The sequence below is a fragment of the Schistocerca gregaria genome, chromosome 4 (genome assembly GCF_023897955.1).
Source record: "Schistocerca gregaria isolate iqSchGreg1 chromosome 4, iqSchGreg1.2, whole genome shotgun sequence".
Lineage (NCBI taxonomy): Eukaryota > Metazoa > Arthropoda > Insecta > Orthoptera > Acrididae > Schistocerca > Schistocerca gregaria.
Genome location: NC_064923.1, coordinates 687644224 through 687669415, shown reverse-complemented (window position 1 = coordinate 687669415; position 25192 = coordinate 687644224). Strand labels below are relative to the sequence as shown.

Sequence of the window (25192 nt, the reverse complement as noted above, 5' to 3'; positions counted from 1 at the left end):
TTGTGACCAGGAACAAGCATGGCAATCGGTGGAGCACTCGTGATTCCTTTTTGTTTAGAAGACACGGTTTCTGCAGGTACCACGGACAGACGAAAGAAAGAAATATTTCCAAAATAGCGGTATGGAACAGTTCCACAATCTGGAACACAAGGGATGTGTTTAACGAGCTTTCGTACTTGCTACGCGCGAAAGGCTCTTGTGTACCTCAGAGTGTATGCAACAGGAAACAAGATTCACAGGAATGGCTGTTCCTCAAACAAAGCTCACCATGCGTAATTAAAGCCTACACGTGGCTCTGTTTTCCATTACGTCAAGCATAGCGCTGTTTCATTATACGAGAGTGCTTTTTAAATCGGATTAGAGTTGCTTGTACTACATTTGCTTTTATGCTCTTAGAGTGTAAACATTAGAAATTTGTGGAAAGTGTAATTGCGTTATTATATAGCTGAGCTAGCGCTCGTTTTAATGAAAAATTTAGACATCATTTATACAGACGCACTTTAGATGCAAGCGCACATTTGTATGTTGTTTGCTGCATTACTCTAGGCTAAGACGGAAAAATATTAATTTTACTAGAGCTGGCGAGATAACGGGGCAACGAAGAAGCTTTAAAACACAGTTCAACGTCCTCGATAACTGGTTGACATTCTCCTTAGTTAATCTGATTAACGCGTCGAGTGCTGTCAGTACCTTCATGTAAACACTGCGTCCGTTTCGACAACACTCTAAAGTGAACGTACTAAGAGATCACTCTCTTGAGCCGAAAAGGGACGGCTCATTCTGTAGAATAAAACGGTTTTATTTAATTATATATCTGCCTGTATGAGCCGGAGGTTATTGTTGTTGCTGTGGTCTTCAGAGACTGGTTCGATGCAGCTCTCGATGCTACTCTATCCTGCGCAAGCTTCTTCATCTCCCAGTACCTACTGCAACCTACATCCTTCTGAATCTGTTTCGTGTATTCATCTCTTGGTCTACCTCTACGATTTTTACCTTCCACGCTGCCCTCCAATACTAAATTGGTGATCCCTTAATGCCTCAGAAGAGGTCATTTTATAATTAATAAACGAGCTATTATTTCTCATCATTTAAATTCAAGTACTAACAATGCTTTCTTTGCCTTCTACTCGGCTAAATGGCAGCTACCACTGACATATTCGCCTGATGGCACTTCACTAATCGAACTGTTCATAATATCAATGTGTTAGGATTGTAATGTAGAGGCTGCTACCGAGTGAACACTTTTCCCTCTACAGTCGTTATACCTTACTGCTAGTACACTGTTCTACACTTCCTCCCAGAATTCATTTATTGGTGCCATTCTTCCTGAATGAAAACATCCACGAATGCTGGTGTCGCAGATTTACTGGAAACGTGTGTTAACTGTCCAACGTTTTGCTTTACAAGCTGTAGCATTACTTGAAGATAGTCACCTTTTCCTTAAATATAAAAAAAATATACCGATGTGATTGCATTGCCCTAGTGTCCGTCCTTTTCTTAAGGAAATGTATCCTCTTGTCTATGAAAATTGCAAAAAAAGAAAAAAAAACATGTATTAACTGCGAATTCAGATCAACGATAACAGTCTACGACCGAAACGAATCGGAGGAATTGTATTTCAGAATGTTTAATAAAAGAATGTAAAAGTCGAATGAAGCTCCTCTCAGCTTCTCTTGTCGTCATCGGAGGGAGCAGAAGTATTTTAGGTAATACTTGTTTTGTAAATAAACTGCCTTTTCCTGCTGCTAGTTACTTTATTAATCCCATACGCGTTTCGCCTAATCCTGTTCTAAGGCATCATCAGTGGGATCTACAACGATACAGTTTTGTTAGTTATAGCTTATCTAACAGTTCACTTCGTGATTCGCTGATCTGCGTTTACTCACATCTGGTTTGGAGGTCGCACTATCACTTTTATCACTGGCATAGAATCACATGTTTGTGTTCTCGCCTTCAGCACACTGTTCACCATAAACAGACTTGTTATTTTACCTAAGTCTGTCCGTAGCTGAACTACTTTGGTTTATTATTAAATATGTTAAAAACCGACTATATTTATGTTTCATTTAAAAGGAAATGTAATTATTAAGTGCTACATGACTTAAGACTTTTTTTGTTTTGTTTGTTTCAGATAAGTTAGCTGGAACCGCGAGCTCAGCAGATCATGGTTAAAGAGACGCATTGTGCCGAATGCAATTCGCGTCCCGTCACTTATTTCATTAGCTGTAAGCAAAGAGCGTCCCTAAGATTATTTTCGGGTCGTTTTACAGTGACTTGTGATCATTTCGAGCAACCACAAATTACATGTGATCTGACCATTGCCCCCGTACTGTGAATATGCTGTTCTCGCTTCTGTCCGATAGAGGCCACAAAAAACTGATGGTTGAGTGAAACCTCAGCGGCTCTTAAATGGTAAAAACTTCAGAAGCGAATTTTATTTTGAAATTAATGCATCTTTTTTAGATGCGTATCAGGCACTATAGGAAGAATGCGTACCACCACCAACAATGACAGTTGCAACATTGCTCAGTGAAAAACAAATTATACTAATTTGCTAATTGGATTTTCTGAAAATCTGTCTTTTTATCCACATACCGGAGCCAATAAATCAACGAAGCACAGTGATATTGGAACACCATGATGAACATGCATCGAGGGTCAAATTTGCATTATTGTACAAGCTGGGATAGGCAAATAATTAAATTTTCAGCTAGGGGCAACATATGCATTTCGTTGATAATGATACACTCCTGGAAATTGAAATATGAAAACCCTGAATTCATTGTCCCAGGAAGGGGAAACTTAATTGACATATTCCTGGGGTCAGATGCATCACATGATCACACTGACAGAACCACAGGCACATTGACACAGGCAACAGAGCATGCACAATGTCGGCACTAGTACAGTGTACATCCACCTTTCGCAGCAATGCAGGCTGCTATTCTCCCATGGAGACGATCGTAGAGATGCTGGATGTAGTCCTGTGGAACGGCTTGCCATGCTCTTTCCACCTGGCGCCTCAGTTGGACCAGCGTTCGTGCTGGACGTGCAGACCGCGTGAGACGACGCTTCATCCAGTCCCAAACATGCTCAATGGGTGACAGATCCGGAGATCTTGCTGGCCAGGGAAGTTGACTTACACCTTCTAGAGCACGTTGGGTGGCACGGGATACATGCGGACGTGCATTGTCCTGTTGGAACAGCAAGTTCCCTTGCCGGTCTAGGAATGGTAGAACGATGGGTTCGATGACGGTTTGGATGTACCGTGCACTATTCAGTGACCCCTCGACGATCACCAGAGGTGTACGGCCTGTGTAGGAGATCGCTCCCCACACCATGATGCCGGGTGTTGGCCCTGTGTGCCTCGGTCGTACGCAGTCCTGATTGTGGCGCTCACCTGCACGGTGTCAAACACGCATACGACCATCATTGGCACCAAGGCAGAAGCGACTCTCATCGCTGAAGACGACACGTCTCCATTCGTCCCTCCATTCACGCCTGTCGCGGCACCATTGGAGACGGGCTGCACGATGTTGGGGCGTGTGCGGGACCGTAGCCCAGCTTCATGGAGACGGTTGCGAATGGTCCTCGCCGATACCCCAGGAGAAACAGTGTCCCTAATTTGTTGGGAAGTGGCGGTGCGGTCCCCTATGGCACTGCGTAGGATCCTACGGTCTTGGCGTGCATCCATGCGTCGCTGCGGTCCGGTCCCAGGTCGACGGACACGTGCACCTTTCGCCGACCATTGGCGACAACATCGATGTACTGTCGAGACCTCACGCCCCACGTGTTGAGCAATTCGGCGGTACGTCAACCCGGCCTCCCGCATGCCCTCTATACGCCCTCGCTCAAAGTCCGTCAACTGCACATACGGTTCACGTCCACGCTGTCGCGGCATGCTACCAGTGTTAAAGATTGCGATGGAGCTCCGTATGCCACGGCAAACTGGCTGACACTGACGACGGCGGTGCACTAATTCTGCGCAGCTAGTGCCATTCGACGGCCAACACCGCGGTTCCTGGTGTGTCCGCTGTGCCGTGCGTGTGATCATTGCTTGTACAGCCCTCTCGCAGTGTCCGGAGCAAGTATGGTGGGTCTGACACACCGGTGTCAATGTGTTCCTTTCCCCATTTCCAGGAGTGTAAATTGCGCACCGTGTTTCGTATTCAGAAGCCGCAAATGAACGTCGGTTACTTGTAAGAAGTTTCTTTTATACGTGAAGTAACTGCAGCCTATCATTCTACTTAAAAGTTGTTCGTCATACTCGGCATCCCACGACAGTCATGAGAATATGGTATCTATGGGTTCAGGATCACCATGCTCCGCGCCATGCAGGATCTCAGCGGTCCCACACAACTAGCGCCAGAGAGGAACACACATCATTTGCTCATGCGTGAAGAATCGATAGTCCAGACAATTACAAAACATTGGACACGAGTGGCGCTGATTCATTTCTTCAGACGATTCCTATGAGTCCTGGTACTCTGGACGGATCTGTATATCCTTAGGTGAAGGCATAGAGGCCTACACACAGCGCTTGCAGTGACAGTACAGGGTACCACTGGGTATTACAATTGATCTCCTGTAGTTGTGCAGTGAGATGGATATATATGTACGTGGAGGCGTGGACGATAACATACAGAGCCTGCAGTAATGGCATGGGATACCACTGGATATTACAACACGTTCGCCTCTAGTTATGCGGACAGATAGATATAGTCATAGGTGGAGGCACACAAGAGAAAACGCAGTACCAGCTGTGATGAGATGGGGTATCATTGGATATAGAAACAAAACCGTTCCAACAGGTCTTGAAGAGCCAATAGTACCGGCTGGTAGCCGTGTCATCCAGAGCCTTTAGGCATCACTGGAAGCGGACATGGAGGTGCATCTGGTCAGCACATCGTACTCCCAGCCGTTGTCAGTTTTCGTGACTGGTGCCTCTACTCAATCAGCTGAGTGCACCCTTCTGGCCAACAGGACGGTCAGCCACCAAAGTGCTAGTAAAGCGCAGTAGCTTTTAACACCATCGGCTATACCACTGAATATTACACAATTATCACCTCTAGTTCTGTAGGCAGGTGGGGATATTCGTCAGTGGAGACATGGAGGAAAACGCACAGCACCTGGAGTAATGGTAGGGGTACCACTCTGGATATTACAACACTTTTATCTCTAGTTGGCGTAGATAGTGGTTTGGTCTGTGGCTGTCACTATTCGGCCGTGTTATGGCCGGCAGCTGTGTCTTACCTTCGAGATCATTACCACTCAAGAAGACAGCGCAAGGCAATATCTTACCCGTGCTTTTATAGCGTAACACGATAAAGAGTGTGCTGAAATGTTTCCCAGCCCTGCACTTTTTCGAAACTGAGAAATTTTGTCATAATTTGTCGCTGTCAAAAAAAATGGTTCAAATGGCTCTGAGCACTATGGGACTCAACTGCTGTGGTCATTAGTCCCCTAGAACTTAGAACTACTTACACCTAACTAACCTAAGGACACCACACACATCCGTGCCCGAGGCAGGATTCGAACCTGCGACCGTAGCAGTCGCACGGTTCTGGACTGCGCGCCTAGAACCGCGAGACCACCGCGGCAGGCTGTCGCTGTCACGCCACTATTCTATTGACGACTTCTGGCAAAGTGGAGGCAGCACGGAATGGTGTCCCTCATCCTTATTCAATCGGCGGTCGCCTTGGTGGACAGCTGTATTATTCCGAGTACTAAATTTTTCTATACAAGCAAAACACAAACGAAGTGAATCATGTATTCTATCTAATGTACGGGGTGGTTATAATTAAATTTCCACTCCCAAAACGCTGGGAAAAAGGAATCACTGCAGAGTATGACTTCAAATTTGAACGGAATGTTACCGAAGAAGGGGAAACGTTTTGGAAATAAAAACATTTTAAAGAACATTTTACCAGTATATAAAGCGTGGCGCGCGGCTTGTGTCTCAGATATCCGACATGGCTGTCGCAATGCAGGAACGCACGCTGCTGGTAAAGCTCTTTTACAAGAACGGAGACTGTATTCCAGTAACTCTGCAGCAGTACGAGTCACTCAAAGGTAAGAAAAAAGGTTGTGGCCCGACGTCTGCAAGGGGCCTGGAGGAAAATTACGAAATTCGAAGACAAAGTTTCTTTCGAAATGCAAAGTGGTGGAGGCAGGGAAACAACTGATCCTCTCTCAGTAGAAGATATGGCCATAGCATTGCGGGAGCGATAGAGCTGTGATGTGCAAACACGCATTGCATGGAGAACTGCCTGAACGTTGGACATGCTTCTGAGCACAATTTATAGATTTCTACAAAACATTCTGCATTGGTATCCCCACAGAATTAAGCACGTGCAGTAGTTATTTCATGCTGACCTACCAGTGAGATAATTTTTTGCTGCAGAATTTCTTGTGCGCGTGGAAATGGACAGTGCAAGTCAATGGAAAATTATGTCGACAGATGAAGCCCAGTTTCATTTCCACGGACGTAGGGATGTGACATAAATGCAGAATATGTCTAACGGAAAATCCACACTCACATCAACCAGTACCACTTCATTCTGAAAAGATGACTGTGTGCTGTGGCTTGACGGCATCGTCCATCGTAGGCCGCTTCTTTTCGAGGAGACGAGACCTGCGGGTTCTGTTATCCGTATCTTCACCGGTATCCGCTGTGAGACTGTTTTGCACACCAACGTCATTCCGCCCCTTCAACAGCGTAAATGGGTCAGTAAGACTATTTCTATGCAAAGGCAGTGGAGCAGCTGCTACAGATTCGTTTTGGAAATGCTCTAATTATCAGCCATCCTTTTCCTACAGCCATGCTATCCAGAACATCTGAGCTTAACCCGTGTGATTTTTAGCTGTAGTGCTGAGATATGCTGTGTTCAGTGCTACAATTACAATAGCAGCTGAACTGAAAGCACGCATTGCACAGTGCATTACATGTATAACCCCTGAGACACTCGGATCTCTTGTGCAACATGCTGTTTATTGATCTCAGCTTGTGGCACAAAACTGTGGACAGCGTACTAAACTGTCTTCTGCCGCTCTCACCAACGTTAAAAAATCATTCCATTGTTGTTTTTATGCAGTTTTCACCCCTGGACACTTAATACGTATTTAGTTTTTGCTTTTTTATAGGATTTTTCAATTCAGGACAACCGATTTCTTCCATCCGATGTGGTAAGACCTTTCCATAGTGATTGGGATTTACACAACTAACAGTACCGCAAATGTCGAATGTAAGACTAGTACGGTTAGGAACATTCCACTGTATTGTTAGTTTAATCTGCAACTCACACCCTAGCAATCGTATTGCATTGCATTTCATGTCTTTGCTAGCAGAACAACTTATGTTATGTCACTTATAGCAACATCTATCCGTATTTCTTTTAACATGTTTCCTAATTATTTCACAATTTTGTGTTAAAATTTTAAGTGACTGTAAGTAGCGGTTTTATACGCGTTTTCAAAGTGGAACTTCAGTTATAATCATCCTGTGCTATGTGCAAAGAATAAATAGAGATTCATTGCTTATGTCCCTCTGGCAGTTTGTCCGCCCCAGGTAGCTGAGTGGTCAGCGCGACGGGATGTCAATCCAAAAGGGCTCGGGTTCGATTTCCGGCTGGGTGGGAGATTTTCTCCGCTCAGGGACTCGGTGTTGTGTTGTCCTAATCATTATCATTCATCCCCATCCACGCGCAAGTCGCCGAAGTGGCGTCAAATCGAAAGACTTGCACCAGGCGAACGGTCTTCGCGACGGGAGACCCTCGTCACATGACATTTTTTTTCTGGCAGTTTGAATGGCTAACAGTTAGCATCTATCATACATTCAAAACGAATACTTTAAATTTCTTTCAGTTCCGTAACGTCTTAAAAGCAGTGATTCAAACTGATAACCATTTTCCTTTTAGGGTAAGAACACTACCGTTATACAACCTATAGATGCCTTACAAATCAATTTCAGTATTTTGTTGGCAGAGCTGAGCAAAAACGGAAGGCAGAGATATGTAGAAAATATACACTGAAAGGCCAGAGGAACTGGTACACCTGCCTACTATCGTGTAGGGCCACGGCGTGCACGCAGAAGGGCTGCAACACGACGTGGTATGGACTCGACTAATGTCTGAAGTGGAGGTGGAGGGAATTTAAGCCTTGAATCCTGCAGGGCTATTCACAAATCAGTAAGAGTACGAGAAGGTGGACATCTCTTCTAAGCAGCACGTTGCAAGGCATCTCAGATACGCTCAATAATGTTCTCGTCTCGGGCGTTTGGTGGCCGGCGGAAGTGTTTAAACTCACAAGAGTGTTCCTGGGGCAACTCTGAAGCAATTTTGGACGTGTGGGGTGTCGCATTGTCCTGCTGGAATTGCCAAAGACCGTCGCAATGTACAATGGACATGAATGGATGTAGGTGATCAGACAGAATGCTTACGTACGTGTCACTTATCAGAGTCGTATCCTATCTTGAAATATCAGAGGGCCCATATCATTCCAACTGCACACACCCCACATTGTTACAGAGCCCCGAGCAGCTTCAACAGTGCCCTACGGACATGCAGGGTCCATGGATTCATGAGCTTGTCTCCATATCCGTACCTGTCCATCCGCACGATGCAATTTGAAACGAGATTCGTTCGACCAGGCAACATGTTTCCAGTCATCAACAGTCCAATGTCGGTGTTGATGGGCCCAGGCGAGGCGTAAAGCTTTGTATCATGCAGTCATTAAGAGTACATGAGTGGACCTTCAGCTCCGACAGCCCATATTTTTTTATATTTCGTTGAATGGTTCGCACGCTAACACTTATTGATGGCCCAGCTCTCCAATTTACTGCAATTTGAGGGAGGGTTGCACTTCTATCAAGCTGAACGATTCTCTTCAGTCGTCGTTGATCTCATTCTTACAGGATCTTTTTCCAGCTACAGCCATGTCGCAGATTTGATACTTTAGCGGATTCCTGATATTCACGGTACGCTTGTGTAATAGTCGTACGGGAAAATCGCCATTTCATCGCTACGCCGAAGATGCTGTGTCCCATCGCTCGTGCGCCGACTATAACACCACGTTCAAACTCACTCAAATCTAGATAACCTGCTATTGCACAGCAGTAACCGATCTAACAACTGCGTCACACATTGTCTTAATAGGTGCTGGCCACCGCAGTGCCGTATTATGCCTGTTCACATATCTCTATAATTGAATACACACGCCTATACCAGTTTGTTTGGCGCTTCAACGTACAAACCTAAATGGTAAAGAAGGAAGACATTACGTGACTGTTGGCGGAAGGCCATTCAAATAAAGCTTTATTAACTTTTGTGACGAGGTGAAACAATATTGTCAGTCCTCAACTGTGGGTACTTTGATCTGTCTGGGAGAAGTCTCATGAAACTAGAATTCATGAAGTATTAGCTTACTTCATTATATTAATGAAGAAAATATTTGCTTATATTTGACACACTTCTTTTCCACAGGAGAAATTGATTATTTACTGCTGTCATGGACTAGCAAAGCGTCACTTGATGCACTAATTAACAAAGTTTTCTTTTGACACACATTGTTCAACATTAACAGCACTACAAGTGCATCTGAAACTTTAACTACTCCTTGGTCCCAGGCGATGATGTTGACTGCAGTATCTGAGGTCTCGAAAGGGCTTGGCCGACTTTGGTGTGACCCCGTGATCTCTGAACGACACCATATTTACAGCCAATAAGAAAAAGCGTATGAAAACATTAAGGAAAAGTCAGTGCAGTAGGCTGTCTATTAAATGAGCTAAGACATAATGGCCATAAAACAAATATATTAAGTAAGAGGAAAGTTCCTCCATAAGAGACATGAAAAAGATGATTGCTGCACATAGAACTACCAACATCCCTACATTGACCTATGGCTGCGAATTTTAGATATTGAGTACAAGAGGTAAAACTGAAAAAGCAACAACGGAAGTGAGACATTCCCCGAAAAATAGAAACTGCACAGGAAGAGAGATAGAAAATTAAAATCGCTCAAAAGAGGAAAGGCCGCTGGATCTGATAGGATACCAGTTCCATTTTACGCAGAGTACACGAAGGAATTTGCCCCCCTTCTTGCAGCGGTGTACCGTAAGTCTCTGGAAGAGCGTAGCGTTCCTAAAGATTGGAAAAGGGCACAGGTCATCCCCGTTTTCAGGAAGGGACGTCGAACAGATGTGCAGAGCTATAGACCTATACCTCTAACGTCCATAAGTTGTAGAACTTTGGAACACGTATTACGTTCGAGCATAATGACTTTTCCTACTCTGTAGGAATCAGCATTGGTTTCGAAAAAGACGATCGTGTGAAACCCAGCTCTCGCTATTAGTCCACGAGAATCAGAGGGCAATAGACACGGGTTCCCACGTAGATGCCGTGTTTCTTGACTTCCGCAAGGCATTTGTTACAGTTCCCCACAGTCGTTTAATGAAAGAAGTAAGAGCATGTGAATGTCAGATCAATTGTGTGATTGGATTGAAGAGTTCCTAGTTAAGAAAACGCAGCATGTCGTTCTCAATGGAGAGAAGTCTTCCGAAGTAAGAGGGATTTCAGGTGTGCCGCAGGGGAGCATTGTAGGACCGTTGCTATTTACAGTATACATAAATGACCTTGTGGATAACATCGGAAGTTCAATGAGGCTTTTTGCGGATGATGCTGTAGTATATGTAACAATGGAAAATTATACTGAAATGAAGGAGGATCTTCAACCAATTGACGCATGGTGCAGGGAATGGGAATTGAAACTCAATGTAGACAAGTGTAATGTTCTGCGAATACATAGAAAGAAAGATCCTTTATCGTTTAGCTAGAGTATAGCAGGTGTACAAATGGAAACAGTTAATTCCATAAATTATCTGGGAGTAGGCATTAGGAGTGATTTAAAATGGAATGATCATATAAAGTTGATCGTCGGTATAGCAAATGCCAGACTGAGATTCACTGGAAGAATCCTAAGCAAATGCAATCCAAAAACAAAGGAAGTAGGTTACAGTACACTTGTTCGCCCACTGCTTGAATACAGATCACCAGTGTGGGATCCGCACAAGATGAAGTTGATAGAAGACATGGAGAAGACCCAACGGAGAACAGCGCGCTTCGTTACAGGATCATTAAGTAATCGCGAACGCGTTACGGAGATAATAGGTAAACACTCGGCAAGAGAGACGTTCAGTAGCTCGGTACGGGCTTTAGTTGAAGTCTCGAGAACTTACCTTCATTGAGGAGTCAAGCAGTATATTGCTCTCTCCTACGTCTCGCGAAGAGACCATGATGATAAAATCAGAGAGATTAGAGCCCACACAGAGACATACCGACAATCTTTCTTTCCACGAACAATACGAGAATGGAACAGAAGGGAGAACCGATAGAGGTACTCAAGGTACCTTCCACCACACACCGTCGGGTGGCTTGCAAAGTAGGGATGTAGAAGCAGTAGAATATGAAACAGCCATTCGAAAAATGAAATGCAAAGCCTGCAGGGAAGACTATCTCAGAGAAAAATCTATAGCGTTCTCTAAATGTCCAGCGAATATCGGAAAATCGCCTGCCAAGGTTCCTAAGGAAAGTGTAGCTAAACCCAAGGAACGGTGAGAACGGATAATAAAGACACGAGGATATGGAACTGAAGAGACACTACTAAGAGATGGACTGCCTGTGACATAGGTAGCCGCCGATACCATTGACAGAGATAGATGACGAAAAAATGTAATCTCGTAAATGTGAGGCAGATCGGTAGTAGATTAAGCAAGTAAGGAACTGTAACTTTAGTTTGTGTAATAAGTTTGGTCACATGTTATATTATTGAAGAAATATAACCTTAAATATGATTACAGAATTTTCTATGAGCTTAACATGTGGTGTGTGTTGCTGGGTATACGCAGCAATCAGTAATTTGCAACATAAAAATAGTTGTGTGATGTAGATTTTACTAAAAATTTTATTTGACCAAGATCGCATTGTAGAAAGCAGTCGCTTTTTGGAGAGACGATATTACAGTTATAGGTGGCCTCCGTAAACCAGTTATGTTTGCCGCTGATGCATCGTGTATACGGATGGTGTTAAATCCCTCAGCATTAACTAAGGCCTGAAGATGGTGCATTGAAGCGCTGAAACTGGTAGCCACGCAATAAATAACACCATAAGAAGGGCTGTAGATGTTCGATTTTCGTACAATAAAATATGTCTGAGGCACCTTGAGGTACAGAGGCTGAACAGCAGGTTGTGGTGGTGCAGTCTAACAGTCTAATGCTGGTACTCACAGAGGACGTTGAGGTGGAAGGGCTTGCTCTCGCCGGCGCCCTCGGAGTTGACGCCGACGCAGGAGTAGTTGCCGCCACTGGCGCGGCCCACCGACTGTAGCACCAGGCTCTGGTTGCTAACGATGAGGCCGCGACCCGCTCCAGGGCCCAGCACCCTGCCCTGCAACAGTCGACGCTAACAGGCTCCGCCCTTGCGCAGCGGTTGCGTGGCAACACCTGCACTACCAGAAAGTGTGCATGCGGCGTGTTGCAAAGTATCAGTGAAGTACTGCACATTTCTTGTAGCTGGAAGTATTGAGCAGTTATTTTGGTACATGATATTGAAGGCATTCAATTTGTCCGATCTCCTTACATCAGCTCACACATCATTTCAGCTCATAAGTCAATGGCAGTGATACAGTGATACTGTTCTCGTCTCTGAGCTTCAGTCTGACAGTGAAACGAAGTGGTATAGTAATCGCTGGCGGTCTCTTCCCCCTGCAAAACTCTAAATTGAACGTGTGCCGGTCCTTGACTTCCAGTGCCTAGCAGCATCTACATTGCACAGTATTCCGAACGACTGAGTGTGTTGGGGATGGCAAATATCGTGCACAGAGCTGATGTTCCTTGTAATTACTCGTACATCATTTCGAATGGTTTTGCCGAAATATCAGGAACTTTAGGATGAAATTTCTACTCTTTCTTCAGTCGAACGACCATAGAAATGTAGGTTAGTTAACTTGAGAACGGTTAGGGTCCATTGTTAAAGACGGAGAATCAAGGTGCCAGAATGAATATTCCACACCGCAATCGATTGCGCGCTGTTTTTAAACTTGCTGGCAGATGATACATTACACAGAATTACCGGCGAAAGTTAAGCTGCGAGAGTGCGTCGTGAATAGCGCCTCGACAGCTCAGGCGGTAAGAGTCTCGCCCATCGCTCGCGAAACAAAGATTCCGTGATCGACTTCCACGAAGGTGTAGAAACCATGTGCTTCGGCGTTTTCTATGCCTTACATCTCTCTTGAACATACTTTGCGATTTATTTAAGTATAATCTAGGCCTTTAAGACTTTTTTTTAATATACGTAAGCACCATACTCAGAATAAGTGCTACAGTATAGTACAGAAGGTAACACAACGAAATAGGCTGTGAGACGAATGGATTTTGAAACTTTTATTCCAAGACAATAAATACAGTTAGGTCAGCGCAATTTATGATAGTTCCCTGAACAATTAAAAACGCATGACATGGTTCTTAATAGAGTGCGTAATCACCAGGGTCTGCAACAAGCATTCTGCAACGTACTCCAGTGCTGGCCACAAGGTTGGTGAGCAGTTCTGGTAGTAGGACGTTCCATTCCTTGACCAGCACGACTGACAACTACTGGATGGTCTTTGGTACATGTAGACATGCTGCTGCACGTCTTCTGAATGCATCTCACACGTGCCCGATGGGATTTAAGTCGAGGATACAGGCAGGCTAATTCGTTCGCCGAGTAGTCAGTCTCTTGCCCCAAGAGCTCCTCCATCAGCTCTGTTCGAAGCACCCGCGCGTTCTAATCCATAGAAATGGCGTCAGAGCCGTGTGCTCCCCTGAAACGACGCACAGTAGAGGGAATACAGTGTCAAATTTACGTTGACCCGTGAGTTTACCGTGTTCCCAGATTTGGAGGTCGTGCGCGCATGAAACGTAATGTTACAGCAATGGCTGAGAAGCGCGTTCTACACATATAAGGGATAGACAAATGAATACGAGACAGATGAAAGAAGTGTAATCAAAGACATTATTATTGAAAACGTAATCGCCAGCTCTGTTAGTACAGTAATATCATTGTGGCACAAGACGGTCAGTGCCTTCATAGAAAACCGTTTTCGGATGCCTGCAGAACCGTGATTGTATCCAGGAGTGCACCTTTCCGTCCGAAGCTAAAGAACGAGCACAAATGTCTTTCTTCAGATCTCCTAAATCATGTAAATCACAGGGCGAGTGATCGGGACTGTATGGACGATACGTAAGTGCTTTCTAGCGAAATGGAAACAAGATTCCAACGAAAGGCCGCATGTTGCGAAGGATGTTTTGACTACGTTGAATAAGTATGGCTGAGGAGTCCTTACAGATCTTCCGTACAATCTTGATTCGTAACCGTCGATTTGCTTCGGACGACGAGGTGCATACGTTGGTACAACCATGTATCCCTAGACACCCACACAGGTTTTTTTTCCGTGAAGGAGTTGACCGTCTTCTCTCACAATGGGACAGACAGTTATGACGATCACTTTTGAAATAATAAACAGATTGCTTACTTTATTCATTTGGTTGCCCTTTATAGATGTACAGGGTGTCCATAAAGTCACTTTACAACTTAAAAATTTTATTACAACGGCAGTTGTTGAAATATTTTAACAAAATTTCCTTTATTGTAACCACTGTTTACTAATGTTTTTATATACTCTAAAATTTTGTGTTTCAGTTACTCTATTGATGGAAGGAACTGAACCTCTATAAAATGGCAACTCCTCAAGAGAAGGTACAATGTGTGCCTTGTTTTATTGAGACAAAATCGGATGTTCAGACTCAACGGAACTTCAGAACTAACAGTGGAAGGGATCAGCCATCGCACACTTCAGTCCGTGCATGGCAAAAAAAATTAATGGAGACAGGGTCAGTGGTGGGTGAAGGGAGGAGCGGGTGACCAAGAACATCCGAGAAAAACATCGATCGCGTTTTAAGCGGCTTCACTCGTTCACCTACGAAGTAAAGCCGCACTGCTGCCAGACAGTCGCATCTACCACGTTCAACTGTGCATGAGGTCCGCCACAAGAACTTATGGTTGTATGCTTACAAAGTGCTACTTTTATAGACATTTGAGACAAATGAGAAGCCAAAACGGACAGAATTTACACTCAACAAGCTGGAACGACTTTCGGAGGATGAAACAGTCCTCAAGCGAGTTTGTTTCAGTGACGAGGCAACTTTTCATGTCTCTGGGACATTAAACAGACACAGTGTGGGAATTTGAAGGTCTGAACACCCGGATGTGATTATGGAGCTTCATCGAGATAGTCCAAAAGTGAATGTGTGGTGTGGAATGATGTGCAATCGAATAATTGGTCCATTTTTCTTCAACGAGTCAACAATTACTGCAAATAATTACCTCGACATTCTGATCGAATATGTACCACCACAAATGATTGACTTACAGCTAACTGTCGTTTTCCAGCAAGGTGGTGCACCAACACATTTGGGACTGCATGTTCTTCTGTTCCTAAATGAAACATTCCCAGGCAGATGGATTGTGAGGGATGGACCAATTTCTTGGCCACCGCATTCGCCAGATATCACTTCCTTGGACTTTTTTTTTATGGGCGTATGTAAAATATATCGTCTATCAAACACAGATACGGGACATCGCTGACTTGAAGCAAAGAATTCGTAATGCCGTTGCCAACATTGATGACGTTATGCTACAGCGAACATGGCAAGAAATCGAGTACCGTCTTGATGTGCTTCGTGCAACTAAAGGCGCCCATACAGAGGTCTATTATACACTGCCAAAAAACTTTTATAAACACTGATTACAATAAAAGAAATGTTGTTAAAATATTTCGGCAACTGCCGTTGTAATAAAATTTTTAAGTTGTAAAGGAACTTTATGGACACCCTGTACTTGTATCTAGAGGTACGACCTTAGGTCACAGAAGAAGCCGAAACACTTAGATTCCTCACTTTCGTGGAAGTTGAAAGCTGTTTCGTTAGCTTTTTACTGGCCCTCCAGTCCTACTTTATTTAAATCACGCTAGTATTAGACTAATATGATTTCAAGATAATGACATGATACGATTAACTGCCTGAATTTGTTATAAAAAGCCATTGCGTGTATAGTTATAATCATTTACAGAGCTAAATTGTGGGTGCTTCTAGTGCGTACGCAGGAGCTACGTTTTAAGATTTGAATTTGAAACGAATACAGAGTAACAGCATTAAAAGAAACGCGTTTCTCATTGCAGCAGGATCTTCTCATGAAATTTCGATCGCCAACGTGCCCTCAGAGCGTGAAAATATTTGGTTGGGGTCCACCTACATAGGGAGAAAATACCACTATATTAAAATAACAGAAATCAGAGGTCGCACGGAGAGATTTAAGTGTTCGTTTTTCCCGCAAACTGCTGAGTGTGTAACCATAGAGAAATAGTTTGAAGGTGGTTCGATGAACCCTCTGTCAGGCACTGAACCGTGAATTGCACAGTAATCATGATGATGTAGATGCAGATGCATACCAAGATCACAGTAACGTTTCGTAGTAATGTGAGTGAATTTATAGAGACCGGAATGGATCCATACATTTCAATTTTCTACACATGTTCTGTGCTCACTCTATTAACTATTTCGCTTTCTTCCTCGATGTGTACGTTAAGGCCATGAAATTGCAAGTAAAATTGAAATCATATATATTCGATACTTCAAAGAAACTAACTACTTCTTTTTTTTAAAGTTTGCCGTTCGTTCCTTTAGTAAACAATACTCTTTTTTTTTCCTTTCGGGTAGCATGAAGATGAGAGAGTAAGATGTAGATGAAACCGATAGAAACATCACAGAAACCTAGCGACTCGATAGAAACTTAGGTACTCGACCCGAGTCACACGCGAAGGGAAATATGCGGCTAACAGTGAACTGTGGAGGTACAGAGATACCCTTTTTTTGTGTTGAATTTGACCTCTGCCTATCTCTTCTGGACCAAAGGTCACAGCTGCCCGTGGATAGCATGTGACCTAAGGATTAGGGTGAGATTTTGGCGCCTGCAGACTAGGGGCTTAAGCAGTCTGCTAAACCGGTCCATGGAGTGAACGAGTCGAAGATTGGCTTCTTTGGCGCTAGTAGGGAAGAAAAGTATTTATCATAAGATTAATAGTAAGAAATAAGAAATATTACATTTTCTTTACGTAAAAATGCGAATGGTTGTCTGGGTGATCATTATATCGGCGTAGGGACATTTTCTAGAGCTGCACTTACGTCTAATTTCATAATTAATTTTTTATGGTAATATGTTCACTGTGTCAGCTACATTGAAAAATGACAGTAACGAATTGAGAGGAAACTTGTGACATTGGCACACGGTTTTGGAACTTTTGCTGTGATAATACCATGGGAGTAAACTGTCTCCAATTACTGTCTACAAAACGTCGGATAGTGAATCATGCTACAGGTGAAGCGAATGAACAGTCAATAACATCTCCAAAACGTCTTGGCAGCTTATAGCATCACATTGGTGCTAGAACACACACAAATACACATACACACACACACACACACACACACACACACACACACACACACACACACATACGTTCAAACGTGCACACATGTACGCACAGAAGGAATGTACTACACAAGAGCTGTATAGCACAAATGACTGACAACGCATGAAGAAATGTATGACACTTATGTGTGACCAGCTTCCTAGTAAGTCTCGCGATGTGACTCACGTTATGGCGCCACTCAACACGAGAGACGGACGGCACGGCGGTGATGATGCAGTCGAAGTACACGTCGGCGCCTTCCCTGATGTTGTCTGGGTTCAGCGACGTGCCGAGCTGGATTGTCGCCTCGGGAATATCTGTACCGTGGAAGAGCATTTTCCGTCAAATGGTAAATTACAATGAGCAGTTTCACATGTTTTATTCCCGCTGAACTACACCATAGCCATCTCTTCTTATTCGAATAAATTGTACCTCAAAATAATTCAAATTTTCATGGTGGAACACTGTTGTTATCACATAAAAAACACTTTTCACTATGGTTCACCATTATATGTTTTACATTATCCAAGAACGGGTTCAAGAGCCATTTCTACCGTTATTACTTTGCATTCTTTACAGCACTTTGCACAAGGAATCTGTAACTGCTAAAGAAACTGATAAAAATTAAAACGTCAAGGTCTCTTAATATAGTTCAAATGGTTGAAATGGCTCTGAGCACTATGGGGCTTAACTTCTGAGGTCATCAGTCCCCTAGAACGTAGAACTACTTAAAACTAACTAACCTAAGGACATCACACACATCCATGTCCGAGGCAGGATTCAAACATAACCTAAGAACATAACACACATCTATGCCCGAGGCAGGATTCGAACCTGCGACCGTAGCGGTCGCGCGGTTCCAAACTGTAGCGCCTAGAACCACTCGGCCACTCCGGGCCGCCTCGTAATATGAATCTGATAACTATGATGGTGTAATAGGTTACACCAAAGTACGAGGGCTGTACAATAAAGAATTATCATAATTCTTTTACGGTCGTAATTTATACACTATGTACGTATTCCATTGTTGTCATTCGTGGTTTTCACCTGTGAAAGGCGAGAAAGCAGAGACACGTTCAGCATCGCCTCCCGCAACAATGGAAGTGATGCGCAGTGAACAATTTGAGGCTCTGAAATTCTGCTTTCGTCTCAACAGATCATCAGCTGAGACCTATGTAATGACGTAGGATGCCTATGGAGAGTCTGTCCTTCCCTAAAGTACACCTCAAAATTCTGTAAAGTGTTGAAATAAGGGAGGCAATTTCAAAGCAAGGTTGACCGGGGGCTCTATACACCTTAATTCCGGAAGAAAAATTTCAATACTGCTCCTGTTAATGTGAGAGAGAATCTACGAATAACCTTATGAGCATTTTCTGAAATTTTCCGTGAAGTCACGAGATTGCAGCCGGGTGACATCGACTTCCTGCCACAACATTTCGGCTGACGGCCATTCATTCATCTTCAGGTGAGTTTTTTACGCTGGAGATTGCTACTTTATGTCGCTAACTTTATACCAAAAGTTGTCGTAGAGAATCAAGCGCAAACGCAGTCTCTACATGAGCACCCTCTGTCGTGCTTCGAGCCCTCCCCGAATATTGCTCCATATATGAAGCCCAGGGGTGCGCATAATGGTGATACTATATGCGCTATCACTGTCGGAATGCGGCTCGCACAGATGAAATGTAGACGTATTTCCCACAATAACTGAGCACTAGAAGGATCTCGTCGAGCCCACGATTTACGTGGCAGAATAATCCATGGAATGTTTTGTGGAGATACAATGCTATGGCCGAACTAGCTGTTTTCAAAAGCAAAACAATCACTTGAAGATGTCTGAATGTTTGTTAGCCGAAATATTATGGCAAGAAGTCGACGTCATCCGCTTGCAATCCTGAATCTTCATGGAATACTCTTTACGGTGGGAAAATTTCTAGAATTACTTTCTGAAATATTGGATGAAATCCACGTGTGACACGCCGCGGTGACATATGTTTGTGCTTTGTGAATTACAAAATTGCTGACACCCGAAAAAAGGACATTTGCGTTTAGGTCCGCATGCAGTTGATATTGCAGAAATCTCTGGAGTTTCTTTCAAAGATAATCACTGCTGCTGAAACATAACTACATCATTTTGATCCTGGGAGCAAACAGCACTGTGGAAATCTCCTTCGTCCTCAATTACCAACAAATCAAATGTGGTAGTTTTTTTTTAGGAAAGATATGATAATCTGATATTCATTGAGAAGCTTATCAGCATGTACTAATAGACACAAAAGTAACTGGACAATGTTACAGGGATGTCCTGAAAACTATGCAAGTCCATATCAGGCGGAAAAAGCCACTATCCGTGAAACAGGATGGATGGTGCACAATAATAATATGCAGTCACATATTGCAGATATTAATACTGATTATCCTGCAAAAAACAATGGAGTGGTTTCGTCATCCTCTCTACAGTCAGGTTTAAGCACCGTGAGATTTTATTGTATTCCCTAAACTGAAGCAAAACCTTCGTGGGAGTCATTTTCCCATCATCGGAAGTTGTAGTGAAAGCTAAGGAGGTGATTCTGAAAAATCATTCAAAATATGATTTCCAATATGTCTTTGCAGAATGGCAGAAACACTGGGACAAGCTTATCGCGTTCAAAGGAGACTGTTTTCAGAAGTACCATCGAAATTATGGGGAAGAGTACGTACATTATGTCAAAAAAAAGGTGACGGGGGTGCTTCAGGCACATAAAAATTATTGCCAGTAGCGAAAGATGCGATATGAGATTTTAAAGGATTCTAGAAAATATTCAGTACTGAATTCCGAATGGTCCAATTTCATCAAGTCATCGAATCGTTTGATATACGGAGAATTACGTATATACGCTGGCTTCAGCTAGCGCTTCAGGTGACGCGGTTTCCAAGCGTGGTCTACTCTCTCGAGTCATCAGAAGGAAAACCTTGTCTACCATCATACCTATGGTGCGCTGTATTTAGTACCACGTGCCTTAACCTAGCGAGAAACTGGACTAGCCAACTGGATTCGCGGCCGGCATATTATCTCGTTTTGGTAACTCCTCGGTTCAGCTTTGATGAAAAGGAGATCAATATTGTATCAAATGAACTATTGTATAGTTGGTTCGCTAGGAACCAGCAGAGTTAGGTTACGGTCGTCCTATAAAATTTGTTACAAGGTGGTTGTAGTAAGCCGTATTGTGATATGGCCAATGATGCATGCCTGCGCTAGTGCAATTGTCAAACTCAAATGTATTTCTTTTTCTTTAATCTGTACAACTATTTTCGGTTCATAATTGACTCATAGTCATATCCTCCATGTTACTTCAAATTTCCTGATGAACGACAGTTCTTGTGGCTTTCACCTCGTGCATCTATGAAAACTGGTGGCCGTCTATTCTGCTAATATTTTGCCTATTGCATGTTTCGGGTGGCCCCACTTGGACCAACTCTGGTGATTACTAACTCTGGTGATTACAGTTTGGGGTTGCGGTTTTGAACGACCGATATGCAGCTTTAAATTCATAGCGGTGTGAGTGCTTGGAGTAACAAAAGTTGCATTGTGTTACTAATAGTTGCAGCCATTTTCCTCAGGTGCTTCAGATACGTTTTGTCGTAAAATATGAGAAAACTTCCGTCTTTTCTAACTGAAATTTGTTCTTGAATACCACTCACACATCACCTATTCACGTCAGGCGTCTTCAGTTGTCTATAAAACGCATAAAATTATCTAATTATATATATATTTTGCTACGAACTTCGTAGTGATTTTTTGGCAGTTTGTTTAGATAACGCTATTTCTGTTTATAACTAGCTGGGATACCCAGCCTCGCTCGAGGACTTGATATGATATTGTGTGGTAGTCCGAATATTATTGAAAACATATTGCAAACACTTACGATACTTTTCTTAAGCCACATTTTCATTTTGTAATCAGGGATGTATATGTACAAAATTTCCTAATTTCTCACATGAGAGTAAGCCATGCATAGTTGATTGTGAGAAATTCAGGACTCTTTGAGGTTTATGCTGCAATATTTTAAAGCTGGATCTTGCGCTTTGTTAACTGTAAAACTATGGGCTAATTTGATTGGAAATTGCAGTCTTTGAAATTGGAGTGGCACTTCAGTAGAGTTCAGTGGAATTCTGGGGATAAATTGTATGGGTCCATTGTACATTTACAGTCATAAGTTCGGCTTATTCGGTAGCTGTTTGACGATCACCCTTCTTCCATTAAATAGTTTTGGTGAGTTGAGGTTTCTGAGTAGTATGATTGGAGATACAGTTGTAAGTCGAAAGCAGTGTAATGGCATTCCTGGTACTTGCAAAGCGTTTAGAAACACTGTAGCGAAGTTCACAATTTATTCAACGTTTAACACCGTGTCGATCGATTTGTACACACTCTCTTCACCGGGAATTTTCATTTGAATGTTAAAGATGATATCATAGACCACATTATTTTTTGTTGCCAATTCGGATTGATATAGCTGTGAGCAATGTTTGGATCAATTTAGTCGATGTGTTCATTTTCAGCAGTAGCTGTGTTGCAGAAATTACTGTTCAATTTAATAAGGCCGATCATGTGCACAGCAGGGTTTATGCCTTCGCCTATTTGTAAAAGTTGTTGAACAAAATGTGCTGTTGTTTCGTCTTTTGATAGTTCAAGATTCATATTTTTTATTAGTCGCAGTATTTGCATGTGTGACGAGAGATCTGGTTTTTTAAAGCATGCATTGATATCGTCTGCTGGTGTCGGCCTGGGGATAACTGGAAGTGTTTGTCAAAAAACTCCTTAGAGTGTAAGTAGAGCTCCTGGCATCACTTCAGAGTTTCCTCGCAAGTCTTGCAATTTTCTGTCCATGGCTTCGAGTGATTTCTTATGTGGCATTGTCCATTCGTCCAAGAAGATAATTTTAGCTTGCTTTAGATGTTCACCCCGTCCAAATGATCTTGAGATTTTACATACCGAGAATTGTATTTTGGCTGTATTCAACGGTAGTTATAGGACGGAATCGGTAGTTCGTCCTCTTTCCACAAGAGTGGCTGGATGATGCCAGTGCCAGAGCAATGTGTTGTTCAGCACGTATTTCCGCCAGAAATAGATTTACTAGAAACGTTTTACCGCTGTTGGCTGGTATGTCCAAGTAAATAATTCCGTCAGTGTTGTTGTCGATCCGGCCCATGATAACCTCACAGATTTCTTTTAGATTGTCACTCAGGAGTGGTTTGTTGTGAGGAATGTATTGGACTTCATTGTCTAAATTATAAATCATATCAACTCTTTGTTAACTAGTACACTAAGTAAACTTTACACACTTTTCAAACCTTATTTTCGACTTGTATTCAGCCGTTGTATCACTTCGACTTCTCACACTTCACAGTTTATTTTTATTCACTCACTGCACTTCTTTATCGGTTTCTCCCTTCATCACCGATAAGAAACTGACGTTTGAACCACACCATTGGCGAATTCCATAACACACGATAAAGGCTTCTAATTGTCCACAATACCTATCAGAACATTCCACAACATTCTAGATTGTTCTGGAATGTTCCACAATTATCTGGGTTGGTCCAGGATGTTCTTGGACATTCTAAGAAAGGAGACAGTCGTAGTCCCTTTAGTTTTTATTATGCCTGCAGATTTAGATTTAGGATATAAATAGACATCTTTGGTGCATTTTTGTTACAATTCAACAGATTCGTGGCAGTTCACGTCACAATATGTTCTCCCAGGTGTATAGAGAGAAGGACAGATGTCTATTTATAGCCGAAATCTAAATCTGCAGGCATAATAAAAACTAATGGGACATCGACTGGTTGTCCCCTTTCTTACAATCTCAAGGGTTCCTGATGGAATCAAAGTTTGTTCGACCATTCTGAAATATTCCAGACTATTCGCGAACTTTCCATAACATTCAGGTTCATTGTGGGACGTTTTGGAACATTCTGGAATGTTGTGGAATTTGAAACGTAATCTTCGACCAGCTTAGAGACAGAAGTGATGACACTTTCTGCAGGGTCTGACCTTTATTTTGCAGAACAATGCTCCAACACGTACAGTGTAAGCTGTTTCTGATTTTTTTTGACTGATGGTGTTGCTAAGTGCTATATCATCTACTGCACTCCCCTGACTTAAATCGTCGTAAGTTCAACTCGATTTATAAACTAAGGAAACACTTTACGGCATTCACTTGAGAACTGCTACACAGTCGTCGGACAACAGACCGTGCCGCTCGAACTGTCGACACAACTGGCACTGATAAGAGTATCCTACGACTTCCACATCGCTGGCAGCGGGTTATACACAATGCTGGTGACTACTTTGAAGGTCAGTAAAACTTTGAAACACGTATCTATTTTGTACGGGCTGTAAATAAACACTCACTACTATTACAGTTCCAGCCCTCGTAACTCCGTTGTTTGCTTTGGAACTCGTTCCCGATTTTTAGCTCCACACACTGTACGCTTACATTTGTTGTGTGTTCCTTACTTACGTTCATTTTTGTGTCTCTTTCATGCTGCCATTTGTTGTTCTGTACCTGCTAAACGCAAATGGTACAGCTTTGTTCCTGTAAATATTCCCTTGTGCATAACGTATAGTGTAGATAACTGCATATACTTGCATTGCTCTTAGTCACATGTTCTAGAGCTGATGGATCATGGTAACTGACACAGATCTTACTACGGTGCAGAAGGGTGTTAGTGTAGGGATGGAGGATAGTTGGGTGGGTGGGATCACGCTGTTTGTGTGTGTATGTGTATGTGTGTGTGTGTGTGTGTGTGTGTGTGTGTGTGTGTGTGTGTGTTAAAAATGGGTAAAATGGTTATGAGTATTATGGGACGTAACTTCTGAGGTCATCAGTCCCCTAGAACATCGAACTACTTAAACCTAACTAACCTAAGGACATCACTCACAACCGTGCCTGAGGCAGGGTTCAAACCTGCGACCATAGCAGCAGCGCGGTTCCGAACTGAAGTGCCTAGAACCGCTCGGCCACAGTGGCCGGCAAGTGGACACCATACACACACAGTGCCCCACCATCCAAACTTCCTCCATCCTCACCCCAACACCCTCTCCATTGTCTCAGGCTCCCTCAGTCAGTTCCCATGATCCCTCAATCAGCTCTAAAGCACATGATCAAGAACAATGCACACATGTGCAATTCTCTGCAGCATAGGTTATGTGCAAGATATATGTATACTAGAAGAAACCTATACCATATGTATTTAGCACAAACAGAACGACTAACGGAAGCATGAACGGGTCACAAAAATGAATCTAAGCAACAACAACAAAAAATCCAATCATACAATTATAAAGAGAAATAGTCAGAGCCAAACAACCTGCCAAATAATTGCTACAAATCTCACATCAAAACATGTATGGTTATATAACTGTACAGGGTGGCGTTTCCCACTGTGCACAGACTCTAGTGATTGACCGATGAGAGGATACAGAGCAAAAAAGGTACAATGAACATATGTCCAGAAATGCGTTGTTTCCATGACAGACACAATATATTCAATCATACTTTGTTCCAGTGACTGCAGTCTCAAATGTGCTCTACCATGCAGACACAGTTAGAGCATGCATCGTTTCCTCCTAGAAGGTGAAACTGATCCTCATATC

At 43.0% G+C, this 25192-nt stretch overlaps 1 protein-coding gene across 1 annotated transcript in view; it reads right to left on the bottom strand.

Annotated features, from left to right (window-relative positions):
• Window positions 1-25192, bottom strand: part of LOC126267514 (hemicentin-2-like) — a 794065-nt gene that overhangs the window by 192571 nt on the left and 576302 nt on the right. The window contains exons 8-9 of the mRNA XM_049972813.1: window positions 17743-17873; window positions 12278-12437 (exon numbers count right to left, since the gene is read on the bottom strand). Of these exons, the coding sequence (XP_049828770.1) occupies window positions 12278-12437; window positions 17743-17873 (291 nt within the window). The remainder of the gene's footprint in view (window positions 1-12277; window positions 12438-17742; window positions 17874-25192) is intronic.